At 40.9% G+C, this 18,882-nt stretch overlaps 1 protein-coding gene across 1 annotated transcript; it reads left to right on the plus strand.

Annotated features, from left to right (window-relative positions):
• The first annotated feature begins 1,882 nt into the window (after window positions 1-1,882).
• Window positions 1,883-18,881, plus strand: ZBTB45 (zinc finger and BTB domain containing 45). The gene is made up of 4 exons (XM_014054620.2): window positions 1,883-1,964; window positions 3,464-3,566; window positions 4,724-6,363; window positions 9,824-18,881. The coding sequence occupies exons 3-4, from the start codon at window positions 4,839-4,841 to the stop codon at window positions 10,384-10,386; spliced, it is 2,088 nt and encodes a 695-aa protein (XP_013910095.1). The 5' UTR covers window positions 1,883-1,964; window positions 3,464-3,566; window positions 4,724-4,838; the 3' UTR covers window positions 10,387-18,881.
• Window position 18,882: the final 1 nt, after the last annotated feature.

Raw genomic sequence — 18,882 nt, forward strand, 5'->3', positions numbered from 1 at the left:
ATCAGATATTATTGGGCAGCAAACTATTCCCCCAGTCCTCTTTTCCCACCCTCACTACCAAGGGACAGCTTCCACCTTTTATTTTGTGTGAAAAATGTAAACCGATCAGTAATTCTCTTACTTTTGTTTCCTGCAATGAATTGTATAAAAATAATTGTGTCTGACTTCTTGGGTGCTCCTTGGGCATGAAACTCAGATTTCTGTAGGGAAATAAAAATTTTCTTTTTTCTTGATGCTGTGTGACATTGGCTTCTCCACACCAGTTTCCAATAAATAGCCAGCTATCTGCCCAAAAGATAACGCTGGGGTGATTGACATAGCTTTCCCCTTTTTCTCAATCTAAATTATTTGATAGGGTTGCTGTTTGAACATATAAAAAGAATTTGGGTCGACAGTGTATCTTGGAAATCAGACTAAGGCTGTATTTATAAATAAATAAATAAATAAATTCTTGGCCTGATTACCAAGCTATACTATCGGTTCAAATAACTATGGTAGATATCAATGCTTGGGTCTTAAGTTTTCCACAATTTAATGTGGGAGCACACAATGTTGGGATTTTTCTATTTAGTTGATCTGGTAGCTTGAAAAAAAAAATATAGGTTTCCCCTTCTTTACAGATTTGTTTTATGGGAAGAAAAGTTCGCTTACATTCCAAGACGGGAGAATTGCGCTGGAATTAAAATGGAGACTGACTGAAAGGAAAGGTTTATTTGGTTTTCAGAAACTTCAGTGATAGCAGCAATATTTCTGGGATGGCAGACAAAATGGCTGAATGAGAGAATGGGTCTTTATAGGTTTCTGGGTTTTTGTGATTGAGATGCTCCAGGGGGGTTGCACAATGTAGCGAGCCCTGTTTCTTTTACTATTTCAATGGGTTAATCCTATTATGTCCTGTAGATCATGTCCTGTCTTTAGAATTTGGGTGGGGAAATGTAAATTCTTAATCCCATGAGATTAATCCCAAATTCTTAATCCCAGATTAAGAGAGAGCTGTGGTTCAGGGCATTTTGTTTACGGATAGATTATCAGAGTCTTTCTTAATAGATACAAAGTATCCATCACTAAAGACTTGAGCCTTCTGCTTGATGCTATTAGAAAATACTGGGGCTGCTTTCTGCCTTTAATAGGATGTTTCTCCATTTTTCCTTTGGGGAAATAATCCTGCCTCTCTTAATATTAAGATTAAAGAATATTTTAATCTGGGGAAGGGAGAGGAGTTTCTTATAGTTTCAAGAAAGGAACGGTTTTCTCTCTCTCTCTGCTTTTGGGGAAGTTATTTAAATAATTTTAATTACCCCCCCCCCCCAATTCTGTTTGTAGTTTGAGATAAAATTGAGCAAACTCGGAGACAGGAAAAGAAATCCCATCTAGAGGGTCGGTCTATTTTCGCACCCTTCCATAAAATTATGCCCGTCACAGGTTTTAATTTACAATTCCCACCAATAACAGGGGCAAGTTCATCATTGCAATAGTAGTCGATATATTTGGAGGGCGGTAAATTCCAGAAGACTAGCATAGGCAGGTACCTTCAAAGCCAGTGTGGGCTAACATTTCCCTCCGATTAAGAATTATTGCGGCAAAAGTTTCTGGAATGGCTTATACTCGTTTGCGAAAAAGGAAGCGCCTGCTGCGTTACCTGCATTTTCCTGACCTTCTTGACAAAGAAAAGCGGAATCTGCGCTTTATGCAGCCCCGCCTTAAGGCGGTGCCTGCTTTATCTTCCCTTTCTCTTCGGCCATAGATCCCAACTGTTGTGTACCGATGGATGCTGGGAATTGTAGTCAACAATAAAGACTCTCAAATTAGGGAGTCTACTCTACACTTTTTTGTCTCTACGGATACGCGCCCCGCTAGCACGGCACGGTGCGGAAGTGCCAGGAAGGCGGCGACGTACAGTGCGCGGAAGGAGATCGCCGTAGAAAGCCTGTTGGAGTGGATGGTCCGCGCTGCAGACCGGGAAGGTAGGTGTGCGGGGCTCCACCTCCAGCATAAGCCCCGCCCACTGGGTCGTCGCCACGCCTCTTTATTCCCAAAGCCCATGCCGGTTCTGTTCCCAGGTACAGGTACTGAGGGATCGGGACCCCGGACGGCTGGCTTCCCTTGACATAGGCGCGGCAGAGCTTCAGAGGTTGTGGTTGGAGACCTGAGGCGGATGCGGAGGCAGAGCTCAGACTCGGAGCTCGTGCAACCATGAGAAAAAAGCGCTTAGCTCTCAGTCAGCGAAGAGCATATTTTAACAGTAACTGAGTTGGGAGGGACTTTGGAGGTCATCTAGTCCAACCCCTTGCCAACTAGGGGTTTGAACCGCCGACCTTTCTGATCAACAAGCTCAGCGTCTTAGCCACTGTGTCACTAACCAAAGCTGGAAATCCAATAACTCCTCCCATTGAGATTCAGGACCATTTTGTGCCAGTGTCAATTTTTTATTTGAGTGTGTGTGTGTGCGCGCCCATGCGCCCACACATGCGCACACACACACACACACACACACACACACACACACACACACCAGTGGTGGGTTTCAAATTTTTGTAGAACCTCTTCTGTAGGTGTGGCCTGCTTTGTGGGAGTGGCTTGCCGGCCATGTGACTGAGTGGCTTGGCAGTCATGTGGGTGGGTATGGCCAACTTGTAAAATTTGGTGAAACTCACTTAACAACGCTCTTGCTTAGCAACCAAAATGTTGGCTCAGAAACTCTGGCATTTGAAGCACGCAAGTCTTAATAGCTGTCAAGTTACAAAACCCTTACACCACTAACCCTTTAGAAAAAAAAACCCAGGGGTGTTCAAACCTGACAGCTTTAAGACTTTAAGGTTTAGATAGGACTCTTAGAGGCGGGTGGGGTGATTGGTGAGCCACCCAATTAGTGGGTGCCGCAGGCGGGGCAAGCATGGTACGGATGGGTGGGGGAATAGAGCTGGAACCAGTTCTAAACGGCAAGGTAGATTTGTGGAACTTATTCTCTAGAAGAGGTTAGAACTAGCAGGAACCCACCCTTGGCGCGCGCGCGCGCACACACACACACACACACATATGCTGAAGCAGGATAGTAAGGCCCAAACACAGCTTCCAGAGATAGAAACTTTCTGTGCATAAAAAAAGTAAGTCAGGACTTTAATTAGACCCAGCATTTCAGAGTTATTCCTGGTGACTTTCCTGGCAGACTGTCTCTCTTTTTTTCTATAGACAAGATTAGGCAGAGTATCAGTTTCTTTTTAAGTAGGCGGGAAAGTATTCTTCATTTCACTGTAGTTACCCACAATTTTTTTTCTGGGGTTAACTTTTAAGACATCTCTATTTTTAACTGGACTTGAAATCACCTCATAATAGCCCCTCTAGTTAGGTTAATGTTTTACCTCAATAAGATTTCAGTTAACTCTCTCACATTTGTGTAACAATTCTATCTATAATTGTCTTGTTGCCTGTGTTTTTAAACAAACTGTGATTTTATATGTTGCAGTTTTGCCTGGATGTCCTCAATATGTGTTGGAAATACAACTGCTAGGTTTTCTTATAGTTGCATTGTCTTCATACATCTGGAGATAGCAAGCTTGAGAAGGAAGGTTTGTACTTATTATTTATTTACTGTAACTATTTTGCAGTATTTGCCCTACTTTTCATCCATACTTGCAGTACATGAATGCAAACTTCTTAGATTTTTATTGTTGTGTGCATTTTGGGGTATAGATTTACATATGATAGGGTGTTTATTAAATTTGCATACAAAATGAAATAGTAGGTTTTCAAAAAAAGAAAACAACCTTCTACCACACTTGATATTCAAGGTTATGGCAAGGTCTGATGCCTTTCTGTCTTTTCTCTCTGCAAAGCCTCATTGATGAGAGAACAACCTAGCAAATTCCCATCAAAGCAAAACTAGAATTGGAAAAAGCAAATTTGAATTTTTTGACTGTCTGGGCAACGTTATCATTATTCCTTGCCTGGTCTCTTTTATTTAGAGATGCTAAAGTTGGAAGCTGGGACTTCCTCTTTGCATTGCAGACTGAATAATCAATTCCTCCCCCCGCCAAAAAAAAATTGGAAATTCCCGCATGTAGAATCTCAGTGAGGGATGTGTGACCAACAAGCCAATGAGCTATTTATCTCTGTTAATAAAGTCTTTTTTGAGTGAAATAATGACTGGTGGCTTCATGCATTTGCCTAAGCAGAAATACAAATGCTGCTTGATATTGTGTTCTTCTGGAATGTTGTTTCGATCTCTCATTCCAGTCTATAATTCTGGACTTTTCTGCCATCCAAATATTAATTGCTTAGCTTTTCAAGATCAGATAAAATGCCTCAGGCATTAAGCTGTGCCCATAATTACAGAACAAGATCCTGTTTTACCATGTCAGCCTTACCACATGGATAACACAAACTAAGCTAATTCTATTTTAATGTAAATCTATATTAACACAATTCCCTCTTCACATCCTTGACTCTTTTACAGTGTGTGAAACAGGAATGATCCCTTATGAACCTCTTGCCCACTCACTATCCAACTGCAGTCTATACTGTCCCTTTTCTGATTGTCCAAGGTTGGTAAAATGAAGATTGTTGGGGACAAGATGCTGGCTCTATAAACCATTTATATAGGACTGTAAAGCATTGTGAAGTGGTATATAAATCTAAATGCTATTGCTATCATCCTATCCTTGATTTATGATTGCCGAATTAATGTTAGTTTCTGAGGCATCTCTAACCATTTCTTTCTCTCCAGTGTTGTTGCAGGGTTTCTATTAGAGATTCTCTTCCCTGGCATCCTTATTTATGATGCAGAGTATATTTTGAAGGCTCTGGAGCTGTAAAGATTCCAGTGTGGGATACAAGACAGAATGGCCGAAGCTGTCCATTACATTCATTTACAGAACTTCAGCAAGTCTCTTCTGGAGACCCTGAATGGGCAACGTCTAGGTGGTCATTTCTGTGATGTGACAGTGCACATCCAGGAGGCCACCCTGCGAGCTCACCGGTGTGTGCTGGCTGCTGGCAGCCCCTTTTTCCATGATAAACTGTTGTTGGGCTATTCAGAGATTGAGGTACCCCCTGTGGTCCCCAGTCAGGTAGTGCGTCAGCTGGTGGAGTTTATGTATAGTGGCTCTCTGGTCGTAGCCCAGTCTGAAGCTCTGCAGATCCTCACCGCTGCTTCCATCTTGCAAATCAAGACTGTCATTGACGAATGCACCCAGATCATCTCTCAGAATCGCAGCCCGAAACCCCCCACTGTTGCTCCAGCGGTACCCTTATCTCTTCCCAGAGTTCTGCCCGGCAAGCCCCAGGAGCAACAACCCAAAGAGGTCATTGGCAGCCTCTCACGACCAGGTGACCTTGACGCTGCCCACCTTGAACCCCCAAAGCTGCTTTGTGCCTCAGAGGTGCGTTATAAATTGCGAGACTTGCTGTCCTCCCAGCACAGAGAAGCTAGGACAGCTGCCTGCGAGGGGTCCATAAGTGAAGGAGATGCAGGAGGTTCCTACCTGCACTCCACTGAATCTGCCCCCAGTTGCCATAGTCGCAAGCAGCGCCAGCCAGTGAGGCTTCAGCTGTCTGAGACAATGCCAGTGATCATCAAAGACGAAGAGGAAGGCAGTGGGGAAGGCCCAGAGGGGTCGGAGGCAGAAAGAGAGGCCAAACTGAGCTGCTTTGCTGAATGCAGTGGGAGTGGCCCCTTTGCTGCTGACTTCAGTGATCAGGCAAAGGACTCTGGGGTTAGCAGTGGACCCGACCGGAAGGAGAGCCTTCACTTGGATTATGCCACCCCGGAAGGTCAGGATTTCTTTGGAAACCAGGATGTCTTTTCCGAGTCCTTCATCCCATCCTGGCAGGGAGAAGAAAGTGGGGAAGAGGCTACAGTTTCCACCTCTCGAGATAGAGATAAATTCCATCCTGATTGCAACGTAGAGGCTTCCAATCTGAGGAACTTAACAGGAGAATTCAAGCAAGACCTAAGTGGCTCCACCTCTGGGTTTCCACCCCGAAGCAGCGGTGGTGGGCCTGAGGCCTTGACCTTTGTCTCCTCCCTAGGCATCCAGCGGGAGCTCAAGGCAGAAGTCACTAATACCAGCACCGTCACCAGTAATACCAGCATCTTCCAGTTCCACCTGCCCCAGCCTGGTGGAGTAGCCCAGACCTTCTACAGCATTCAGCAGCAACAGCAGCAGCAACAGCAGGACTCAGGTGCCAGCAATATGGTCCAGCTCAGCCCCAACACAATGGTTACCAGTGCTCTTCATGGTGGAGAGCAGCAGAGCCAACAGCCAGGAACGTCCCGCTGCTTGGAACCTTCCTATCAATGTAGCCACTGCCAGAAAACGTTCAGCTCTCGGAAGAACTACACCAAACATATGTTCATCCACTCTGGTAATGAAATCAGTAAACCAGGGAGGTGGGTTGTCATTGCTGGGAAAGAACAAGGCTGAGCCTCAGAAAATATCACTGTTTGGTGGTTGAACAAGGTCACTTTTTTCCTACTATTTTGAGAGAATAGTAAATGGAGGCAGACACAAGGAGCTGAGATCAGACTAGAGCAATGGTTCTCAACCTGGATAGCTAATTTTTGTGGACTTTAATTCCCAGAATTCACCAGCAGGCATATGCTGGCTGGAGATTTCTGAGAATTAAAATCCACAAATCTTAATGTTACTCAGGATGAGAAACATTGCACTAGAAAGAAAGAACATTTCCTGCTGATTTCCAATAAAAGTTATAAGCGCAGCTAGGAAAAATGCACACAAAAATACAAATAGGGCCACAGATGTTTTAATTACATTACTGTAACGCGCTCTACATGGGGCTGCCCTTGAAGAGTGTTCGAAGACTTCAGCTAGTCCAGAACGCAGCCACGCGAGCGATTGTGGGTGCACCCAGGTACACCCACGTTACACCTATCCTCCGCGAGCTGCACTGGCTACCCATTAGTCTCCGGACTCACTTCAAGGTGCTAGTCGTTACTTATAAAGCCCTACATGGCATCGGACCTGGGTACCTGAGAGACCGCCTCCTGCCAATTACCTCCCAAAGACCGATCAGATCGCACAGACTAGGCCTTCTCTGGATCCCATCTGCCAGCCAATGTCGGCTGGTGACTCCCCGGGGGGAGAGCCTTCTCTGTTGCAGCTCCAGCCCTCTGGAACGAGCTCCCCGTGGAGATCCGGACCCCTACTACTCTCCTAGCCTTCTGCAAAGCCACTAAGTCCTGGCTGCTCTGGCAGGCCGGGGGGCTGTTGAAGTATCCAGCCCCACGGTAACTGAATGTTGTGTATTTTAAATTGTTGTTTTGTCTATTTATCCCCTTCCCCTTTTTATTGTAAGCCGCCCGGAGTCCTTCGGGAGTGGGCAGCATACAAGACCAATAAACTATAACTATAAAAAACCAAACGCTCATACCAATACAAGTACCGTATTTTTCGGAGCATAAGACACACCTTTTTCCTTCAAAAAAGAGGCTGAAAATCTGGGTGCATTTTATATACACTGAATACAGCATTTTTGGCCTCCCAAAACCCCGCCCCTTTGCAAAAATGGCCTTTAGGAGGCTTCTAGGATGCTCCTGCGGGCTGGGGAGGGCAAAAATGAGCAAATAATGAGCCATTCCCCCCCCCCCCCAGAAGTGCATCTAAAGCCGCCTATAAGCCGCTATCCATTTTTGCAAAAAACTGGCCATTTTTGAGAGATCTGCAGAGTGTAAAAACTTTTTTTAATTTGTCTCTTCAAAATCTTGGTGCGTCTTATACTCCAAAAAATATGGTAGTCCTTGACTTAGATCCATTCTTTTACTGACCATTCAAAGTTATAACGGCACTGAAAGAAATGACTCAGTGACCATTTTTCACAGTTACAATTATTGTTGCATCCTTGTTGCATGATCAACATTTGTGCACTTGGCAACTGGCATATATTTATAATGGTTGCAATGTCCTGGAGTCATGTGACCTACAACCTGACAACAAAAGTCAATGGTGAAGTTAGATTCACTTAATGTCCCTGTTACTTACTTAACAATTGTTCAAAACTCAATTACATTGCTTAGCAATAGAAATTTTGAGTTCAATTGTGGTCGTAAGTTGAGGACTGCCTATAATAATGTGCAGATGGATGAAAGTTAGGAAATAAAAATGAGAAACTAAAATTAACCAAGTCACACCTGACTCAAATCTTTTTCTTACTGTTGAAATACAAATGATCATGGAAAGACAGGATTGGCTGTTTTGATAATAAACGTTTTAAGGAAAAAGGTTGAGTGAAAGGAGGAAATGCAAGAAGCTTCAGGGTGAGAAAAATCTGGTTTCTTGCAATTGCTGCAATGTCTTTTCCTGCCAGTGCTTTGAATTTTCCTCCTCCACTGACATCCTGCTGGAAAACTGGTACTGGGGATTTAAATGCTTGGGTCGCAGGGAACCAAATGAACAATACTAGTTATTTTGTGTAGAAATTCCATAAATTGAGAGCCATCAGACATGGTTTTGTGGAACATATTAACAAAGCACATAGGGATGGGGCAAAAGGGAAATGGGTACAGTTAAAACAAAAAGTGAATGTGTCCCAAATAAAACACAATGTTTGGCTAAAAACCCTTTCCTAAATTGATTTTCTCCTTTTTACCACTTTAGCTAAATGTAGTAATTTAATTTAATTTTTAACTAACTTTAGGCAAACTTTTGGTGACTACTGTTGATGGATTTAGTTTTGATTTTAAGATAAGCCACTATGGTTGGTTCAAACAAAGAGGGCCATTTGATCTAATAGGTGAAGAATGAGGAACCCTATTAGACATGGGTGTCCCTGAACCAGTCTCTCTCAGCCCTAGGAAGCAAGCAATGGCAACCACTTGCCAAGAAAATTTGTCCATTTAGTACCTATTTAACAGCCAAGTTACCTGATGGCAATACAGGTAGTCCTCAATGTAATGACCAGTTGTTTAATGATCGTTTGCAGTCACAACAACCTTAGAATGGGGAAACATTTCTAGCCATTATAAAACATCATGCCGTTTTACAGTGATCTGTTCCCCCAGTGCACCAAAGGATTTTATGCATGGTTGTATTTTCTCCCCCATACAGGGAGGATAAATTCTCTGACATGCTAGAAGAATGGACCTCAAATATGGCAAAAACACTAGCAATTTCCATCACATTTGTGATCATTCTCTCCAAGCCTCCCAGCTGAGATGGGAGGCCCAAACCCTCTTCCCAGCTCACAGCGCCCAGGAGACTCAAGCTCTCTTCTTAGCACTCCACTTAAAACACAAATGGCTGTTTAATGACTACAACTGGGAGAGTCTGGATTGCAGTAGTTGACCAAAGTGGTCATGTGGCATTTCACTTAATAACTACTTCATTCAACATCCAAGATTCTGGGCCTTCCAGAATTATGATAGGTAGAGGAACAACCTGTATACTGTACAGTATACATTGTGAGTCATTGTCTTAGAGATAATTACAATGCCTGCTTTGTTACTCTATTTAGTGAAAGGATCTCTGCTTTGCAAAACAGACAAAGCAGCTCTTTATAGCTATGAGGAGAATCTTTGTTTTTCTGAGTTCCCAAGAGTAATGCAGTAATTTCAATGGAATTCTTGGAAAGAACAAATCTGTCTTTTTTGTGTTTCTTTTGCACTGGGACATAAGTTAAAAAAAATAGATGTGACAAAGCAAACAAAAGTTTAACAGGCCTCCCCCCATAATCTGGGGATGCTTTGGGATCATTACAGTTGGGGTGCCAGTTGGTTTCTCCCCTCCCTCCTCCATTGGAGAGCAACTTTTTTTTGTTAAGAAATGAAAATTTGGCCCTCAACTGACCTTCTGTGCTGTTCCTTTTCTAGGTGAGAAGCCCCATCAGTGCAGCATTTGCTGGCGTTCCTTCTCACTGCGAGACTATCTGCTCAAGCACATGGTGACCCACACTGGCGTGCGTGCCTTCCAGTGCTCCATCTGCTGCAAGCGCTTCACCCAGAAGAGCTCCCTCAATGTGCACATGCGCACCCACCGCCCTGAACGCTTCCAGTGCTGCATCTGCAACAAATACTTCTCTCACCGTACTCTGCTGGAGCGTCACATGACCACTCACACTGCCTGGAAAGGGGGCCCATCAGATGCTCCCGGGGCTCTTGTCACATCCTCCTCGCCAGCTGACTGGAAGGAAAAAGCAAATGTTGCCACCACGGTTGCTCCTGCTGCCGAGGCAAGCATCATTCCTGCTCCTGTGGCCTGGAAAGCAGGGGAGCCGACTGCTGAGAGCACCATCAGTGGTTGGAAGACAGGAGATCCGAGCCAGGCAGAAAGTCGTCTGGTAACCTGGAAGGGAGAAGCTACTGGGGAAAACTCAGTTACAGCCTGGAAAGGAGATCCTACTTCAGAAACCTCCATGCAGCCTCATACTGTCTAGGACATCTGGGTCTTTTTTGCTGCTTGATCCAACCCTTGAGGCTTATGGAGATAGGTGGCATCAAGGCTTACTTTGAGTCCTTTAATCTGGAAAAATATCTGCTGTGGTATCTTGCAAACTAGAAAGGCAAAGTCTTCGAGGCTACCACTGTAGATTCTACAAGGGATAGTGCCACTACAGGCAGACCATGCAGTCTGCTGTAGAAGGGCAGAGATGGAGAGTGTGTCCAATGGCTCTCTCTAGTCTGCCTGTAGTGCAATGGTACAGCATTTGCTTTGCATGCTAGGAGTCATAAGTTGAATCCTTGATTTTATCAGTTAAATGATGTGTCAGCAGGACTGGGAATGCCCTATGACTGGAATCCAAAACAGGATGCTCCAGAAAGAGTGAATCACATTAATCTTTTTTTAAAAGTTTTTTTTTATTTTCAAAACAAACACAACACATAAAATCTTCTCTTTTTTACATACTGTAGAAAGTGTATCAATTGGTTACAAAAACTTTTGTGCATCTCTTCCACAGTCATCAAGCATAATTCATATTAACTCAAGTATTTTAACTCAGATATTTATACATGTTACCGTCATCATACCTCCATTTTCATTTGACTATAATTGTTTAAACATCCTTCATCATAAAATATACCAAGATTTAATACATAACCACATACTGGCATTTCATTTACTATTTTCTAAAATCCTCCAATGACACTAAATCCTTATGTCCTATTCTAGCTAAACATCCATAATATTTAATAACGAAGTTTTCTATCCTTTCCAAATCACTGTTTACAATTTACATCCCATTTCCTTATGTTTTACCCGTACATATATATACATTATTATCATTATCCCTCCTTTATTTGACTATATCCTGCATCATATCATTTTCCCTCTAGTAATCAAGACTTAACTAAATCTAACTTAATTCTTTTTATTTATTATTAACCTTTATATACAATCCAAAAGGGTTTCTAATCTTCCTATCATGGGTACCATTCAATATTCATATCCAGTTATTACTTATCATAATACTACACATTGTATACATTATTATCATTATCAATTTATTTAACTATTTCTATTATCACTAAATTTCGCTAAGTTTAGCTAGTTTTAAATTATATTCTTCCATCTATCAACGTGTATCTTTCCAGTAACAAAACAATGTCATATCTTCTGCCATTTGTGGTGTCAGTCCTCTAATCATCTCCTTAATCAACTTTGTATGGACTCCTCTTAGCAACTCTTTGCTTATAAAATCTCTCATGTAATTTCGATGCCCTTCTTCTATTTCCTTAATCAGTTTATCCTTGTTGGTGGTGTTATCAAAACTATTGCTAATAAGATTTCTCCCTTTAAATCCATAAATTCTTTTATTTTTCCCTCTTCTGTATCTTCCCATCTGGGGTAGGTTTTCCCTCCATTTAATTCCTCTTTCAGTATTCCACTCTTTCCATTTTCAGAAACAAACCAATCACCGTAAGTATCAACAATTTTAATTTCTTTATATTCATTTTCCTCTTTGATTTTTTGGATTTTAACTGCTACTTTTTCCATTTGATGAACATCTTCAACTTCATCATATTTTGTTGTTAGATACACTAAGTAATCCAACTTCCCTATCCTTTCACTTGTATTTGATAATTTCTGTATTTCTGAGAATATCTTTTGCAGACTTAAAACTTCTTTCTGGTGTTGAAATTGCACCATGATTTCCAGCTGACAAACACTGCTGCTCTAGCTTAGAAGATTTTAACAGAATTAAGCATCGCAATAACATTTCAGCTTTCTCTGGTTAAAAATCTACTTCAAAGGAACATCTGTGTGCTTGTCTTCTTCTTCTTCTTATCACTCTCTATAAACAAACTTTGAGTCCTTGAAGTGCCAAGCCAGGATAATCAGTGAAAAAAGTATTTTGTTTCCAGTACACAAACCTCTAGCCTCTGAGTAGCAGTGTTACAATGTTACAATTTCTTTGTTTCTTTTTGTATCTATTTGTATTTCAAGTTTAAAAAAAGATCCAATTCTTAAATGAGTTAGAAAAACACCCACGGTAATGAAAGAGGAGAATTTTAGTCCATAGATTACAGAGAATAGTCAAAAAAAAAAAAAAAATAGAAGAAGGAAACTTAATCTGTTCATTTTAAAAGGCTTGCATAAATTCCATCAATAAAGATAGCATTTAAAAGGTAGGATAACCCACTGTTCAAAACCAGTCCAAATTTAATTCCGCTGCTTATTTCTTCTGTTCTCCAATTTAAATTGTTTTTTTTATAGGCAGTCACTTTTAAAACAGTAAAAATTCCTCACCAGCTGAAAACACTTTCTCTTTCCATATCCTTCCATTTTGGAGCCGCCCTGACTTCATCAGCCATTTGGCTGGATTTTTTATCACTGGCTTGAAGAGCTTCTCTTGGGTCAGAGACTTTGCGATGTGCCTGTGATCAGCAAAATGTATTCTTCCTGTTCACCGTCTCTGCGGGATGGTTTAGGTCCGTTTGGACCACCCAGGGGCAAAAGTATCAACAGCTATCTCATAGCATTGAGATCGCACGTCATGTCGTTGCGACTTCGGCTTCTCCTTCCCACATTAATTTTGTTGGACTAATAGGCTGACCTACTCTAAGGCAATGTAATAGCTTAATACTGGGAAATGGTGGCTGAATCTTTAAATACATGACAATATATCACTTGAATAACAGGTGCTGGAGTGGGATATAATCTCCCAGAAATATCTGGCTACATATGGGACACTTCATGAACACTTGCCTTGTTCCAACGAGGCAGTTCATAGATATGACTGCAGCAACAAATAAGCACAATATTGTGGGGTCCTTGATCCTCTTTGAGCTTGGTTTTCTTACAGATGGGCAAGAAAACAGTCAAGCTAAGAGAGCACCAAGGACCCTTTCAGTTCAATCCTGACCTACAGATATTCTGTTCTATTTGAAGCACAATATTCTCTGTTTGCAGTTAATGTATTATTGACTTGTATTTTGAAGACAGTTTGGTTTTATTTTGTTGAGAAAGTGACACCTTTCTATTTTGTTTTCTTTTTCTATCTAGGATAAAGCAATGTGTGAATCTGTCTGAATTTTAGCGTAGTAAGACTGTGAAGAAATTGCTGTAGATGGAGTCTTAAAACAGTGGCTTTTTTTGAGGTCACATGCTAGTTGTTTTCAATTTACAATTATTCATATAACGACCATTAACGTTACAACAGCATTGAAAAAGTGACACGATCTTTTTCACACTTGACTCTTGTAGCATTCCCATATTCATGTGATCAAAATAAGGACATTTGTTTACTGGCATCTTTTTATGACATTCACAGTGATTCACATGATTGTCTTTTGTGATCTACTGACAAAGTCAAATGAGAAAGCCAAATTCATTTACTAACTGCATTACCAACTTAACAGCTGCAGTGATTCACTTAACAACTGTGGCAAGAGAGGTTATTACACGGGACAAAACTATTTTAATAACTCTCTTGCTTAGCCACAAAAATTTTGGGCTCAATTGTGATGGTAAGTTGAGGAGTATCTCTACAGCATGGAAAAGCATGAAAAAAGAATCCACTTATTGGGCTATCAAAGAGCAGAGGTTGGGGACCTGAGATCCTGGAAGGCGGTGATAAGATATAGTATTTGGACTACATCAGTAATAGAAGTTTTCTAACTATATATATTTTAAACTGCAGATCTCAATATACCTCAGCTTGTGTTGCTGGCAATTCAGTGATATTGGGCATATCACAAACATCTTATATGTTAATTGACATTAAGTAGTGTTTTATGTTTGCATGCCTCTGGAATCAAAACTCGCTTACTTGACAGAGTCAGAGAGCTTCTTTTTAGGGAATCACTCCTGCCATGCAGGTGGAAAAATGCAATCTGTTTTTTTCCAAATGAACAGATTGGGTTCTGCCAGTCATATCACCGTCTGCTTGCCATTCTTTCCTCACAGGGAGAGGTTGGTGGGTGTTTTTTTTTAAAGAAATTCAGATTCAGTGCTAGTTATAGAAGCAATGGATTGAGCAGGCAGAGAAGAATGTGCCCTTAGCTTCATACTCAACAAATGGAGGCATCTTGATTTTGTTTAGATAATTATAATAGTAAAATAAAACAAACACATTTGAGTAACTGCTCCATTACCAGAAGATTTATATGTCAGGCAGTATGTCTATAATAAAATGTTACTGGATACAGAAAATATTATTTTGCAGACCATCCATCCCCTACTTTGCAATCCAAGATCTTTCAACCATCAGCCAAGTCCATTAAAAATGTCTTGCTTCATACATTCCACTAACCATAGCTTGTTATATATCTACTTTGTTGACAAAACAGGAAGCAACATAATCATGAGATTTTTTTTAACCAACTTCTTATGTATTTACTTATAGCTCCCTGGGCTTTGCCATTCTGGTTTTTGGCACATGTCCTATAGACAAACCCATAAAAGTACAAATAAGCTACATGGTTTCATTTCATATATCGCACAGAACGGTAGTTGCAGTCAGTATAGGTAAAACATATAGTTTCCAATTGTGATTTACCATCATCATATAACCTCTGATCCATTTCAAATCCTGGATGAAAGCCAACCCCATCCTGTGTGTGCTTATGGATTTTAGTGGCATGTTACAATAGAGATGACCAGTTGCTCAGATGGCTTTAAAAGGTAGTTGAATGAATGCATGGAGCAGGGTTTCTAAACCTTTGGGACATTAGAGAGACAGTTTGGTGTGTATGGATTGAGATGCTGGCCTAAAAACCAGGGGACTTTTAAGTCATGAAAGTGGGCTGGGTGTTTTGGGACCAGTCACCCTCTCAGCTCAACCCACCCACTTCACAGGTAGTTGTGGGCAAAATAGAAGGAAGGAGAATTATGTATATTTGCTGCCTTGAGTTACTTAAGAGATCTTGCCCTTGACCCCTACATTGTGGGTTGCCATAGAGTTCTGTATTTCTTCTACTCCTATTTAATTTCTGGATGCGGTCATCTATAGCTATGGGATATAGTATCATCAGTATGCTGATGATATCCTGCTGTATATTTCCATCTCTTGGTAAAGTAAGTGATGTGTTGATGTCCTGTCTCATTTCCTGGAGTCTGTTGATATCTGGATGGAGAACAAAGGCTTCAGCTCCACTCTGGCAAGATTCAGCAGCTTTCTGGGTAAAGGAGCACTGCCCCGGTTATACCCAGTGCATGATATGGGGGAGTCCTTCTGAACTAATGACTCCTGCTTGATGAGCAGATGGCATTAGTGGCTTAAGCTTGTGTGCCAATTGTGCCCATTCTGGATTATACGGTTCTAGCTCAATCACTCATGCCTGATCACCTCTTTCATGGATTACTGGAATGTGCTTTATGTGAAGATCATTTGGAATATTTAGCTAGTACAAAATGTGGGTCATGGGCATTTATGTGCTTATCTATATCAGTGCATATAGCTCTACAAGCTATATTAGTGCATATAGCTTTACAAGCTATGTTAGTTAGCAATTTGCTTTTTGGTTCAATTAAAAGTGTTGGTAATGTTCAGAATGATCTTACCTGGCATGAGCACTTAGTTACTTAAGCAATTGTCTCTCCCCAGTTATATCAGCCCATCCCATCAGGTCTTTCAGGAAGAGCATGTGGGGCTCCCATTCACAAAGGAATGCCAGTAGGCATCAACTCATGTTTTCATGCCTCAGCAATGCATAATGATTTTGCTTTGAAAGCTTTATTAATTATAAAGAGGAGGAGCCACAATGGCAACTGTCCAAGTCTTGAAGGCCAATTGCCTCTGGGGTCTCCAGGGATGCACCTGGTGTATGTGATGCTGTCAACAGAAGTTGTTAACTTTTTAATAGCATCCAAGTTTAGTTAATTAGTCAACTGCTACTTGAGTAAAAGGGGAAGCATGTACGAAAAGTCCTCCCTTAGAGCTTATTTACACTCCAGACTAAGAAATATCTGGAGGCTTTTTTTAATTAATCCCCAAACAAGTGGTGGCAATTAGTGCTCACCATCCACAATTCTCTGCATGATCATTTCCCTTTTGGGACTATCCTTAGGGAGGCTGGTAGAACCAAGAGCCATAAAACTGCAGTTAGCTATCTCTCATATCCAATGGCCCATTTTTTTTCTCATTTCTGCCTTCTCCAGCCCCAGGAGTACTCTGAAAGCCCCCTAAAGGCTATGCAGAGCCATTTTGGTGAAGGGGGTGGGGTTTCAAGAGGCAAAAAAATGCTGTATTCAGTGTATAAGAATCACCCAGATTTTCAGCCTCTTTTTTGAGGGGAAAAAAGTGTGTCTCATACTCCAAAAAATAATATGGTAATTGAACTTCTTTTAGCATACATGCTGGTGATTTGAACCAGACCATATATTCTTATGTTACATTTAAAAAAAAAAGTTTTCAAGACAAAAGTCCTAGGATCATTCTAAAACACAAAGCCACCTCAGAAGTGTTTTTAGAGGAAACCAAGCCAGACTTGTGCCTGGTGGAACACAGAGCAGGCATTGGTAATGCAAAATCTAGATCAACATCTCACTTAGTCCAGAAAGAGCTACACACATTGAAAAAGGTGCAAAGGGTACCGTAAGATTTTTTTTAGGTGTCATTGAACTATCATAGTGACAGTCGCCCTGTTTCCAGAGTAGAAGTTTTATAAGGTCTGTTAAATGGCCCCAATTATCTGTCTAGTTAACCAAAGGGTTCTGGCAAATAAGATTGGAGTTGAGTTATCTGATTAGAGAAAAAAAGCCTTTCCAACATTTCAGTCTCTTTATTATCATGGCACTCCTGTAACCACCTAAAGAATAATGGATAAAATCCAACCAGGCAGGGACAAAAGTACATATTATGAAACCTATTTGGACTGTGATACAATTTACGTTGCTTTTTGTTAAAAACATTTGCTGTAATGAAAGAATCTTATTTCTAGTCAAAGAAGTTGTTTTATCTATTAATTCTGCCAACTGGGTAATTCTGACCACTTATTTTGGCAACATGACCAGTCAAATTAAATTAAAAGAGGAGGTACCTGCATTCAAATAGATATAATCTTCAACAACCAAGGTGGTCCCTAGAACTTCCCAGGTATTTTGGCCTGTGTATACTTCTATACTTTTTTGTTCCACAAAAACAAAATCAATCACATATTTAACTCACAAAGCAAACCTAGCAAGGTTCCTTGGATTCTGAAAGCCAAAAAGGCTTTCAAGAATTGGAATTTTTTTTTGTTGTTGTTGTTAATCACCTTGTGTTAAGTGGGCCAAACTTCAATCTTTTATTTGTTTTTATATGTTGCTGCACTTAATATTGAATTGGGGGCAGTCCTAATGCAAGAATTTGAAGGTGGGAAGCATTCAGTTATTTACTTTTTCAAAACCTCTTTTTCCTAGCACCAAAGAAAGGAAATTTAAGCTGCAAAGTGAATAATGGAACGTCTCAAGGTTTAGCTGTGGAACAGTGAAAACTGTAATCATAGCTAAACATTAGTTTGACTGGAAAGATGAGAAATGCTAATATGAGATTCACTCACTGATACCTTATGCTACAGCCATTCAGAAATGTAATTCAACACTAGTCAGGGAAACAGCATCGAGTTTCTGGTTTTCTGTTTTTTCTTTATGGAACTGATCCAGACAATTCTATCTGATAAACAGATATCAAAACCTAGTGGAAGGCTTGGAGACATGCCAACCATTCACTAAAAGTGGGGCGGAGTATGGTAGAAAATGGAGAAAATAACAACCATCTGTCAACCAAGCACTCAAATTCAACTTGTAGAATCAAGCCTGGGAAAACTTAGCAGATAAGGCTTTTCTACAGAGAAAGAAAGTCTCAGGGGAGCAGGGAGAATCTATCTACAGTCCTTCCTCCTTTGAAGTCAAATAGGAATGTTAGAAAGGGGGTCAAAAAGGAAGGTGGGAGTCATAGCCATGCAATCAAAGCCCTCCCCTTTTTTGAGATATGCATTGAGATGTTGACTTTTTTGAACCCTGGTCAAACAAAGAAGACAAAGGGGGAGAACCATAGCTATCTTTGAATATGTCAGCTGAATTCTACTTGCTTAGTTACCTGACTGGGGAAGACAATGTTTTAAAGAACAGGAGGTCCTTCACCTTTTGTTAAACTTTTGCTAAGTATAAGGGGGAAACTTTTCACAGTTCAGAGATGACCCTTGCATGCTATATATGGCCCAATCCTGAGAATTTTAGTTAAGTCTGCAAAATTCTTATTTCTCCCAGTTTTACCGTTTACTATGATTCTGATGTACCCTTCGGATGAGAAACCAGTGCTGTCATAAACAATCTACAGCTTCCAGTTTGGATACATACTTTGATTTGGTACAAATGTTTACCTTCATTTGCAACTCATATTTGCTTAGATGTCTTTCTTTTACATTCTGGTATAAAAGTATCTATGAAACCAATACTATTGTAGTCCAGAAAGTAACTAATAGAGGACTGAAAAATAGACAGCTAGTCT

Source organism: Thamnophis sirtalis, unplaced genomic scaffold (assembly GCF_051295495.1).
Source record: "Thamnophis sirtalis isolate CommonGarterSnake01/CBP01778 unplaced genomic scaffold, rThaSir2_p1.2 scaffold_4, whole genome shotgun sequence".
In the NCBI taxonomy this organism is placed as follows: domain Eukaryota; kingdom Metazoa; phylum Chordata; class Lepidosauria; order Squamata; family Natricidae; genus Thamnophis; species Thamnophis sirtalis.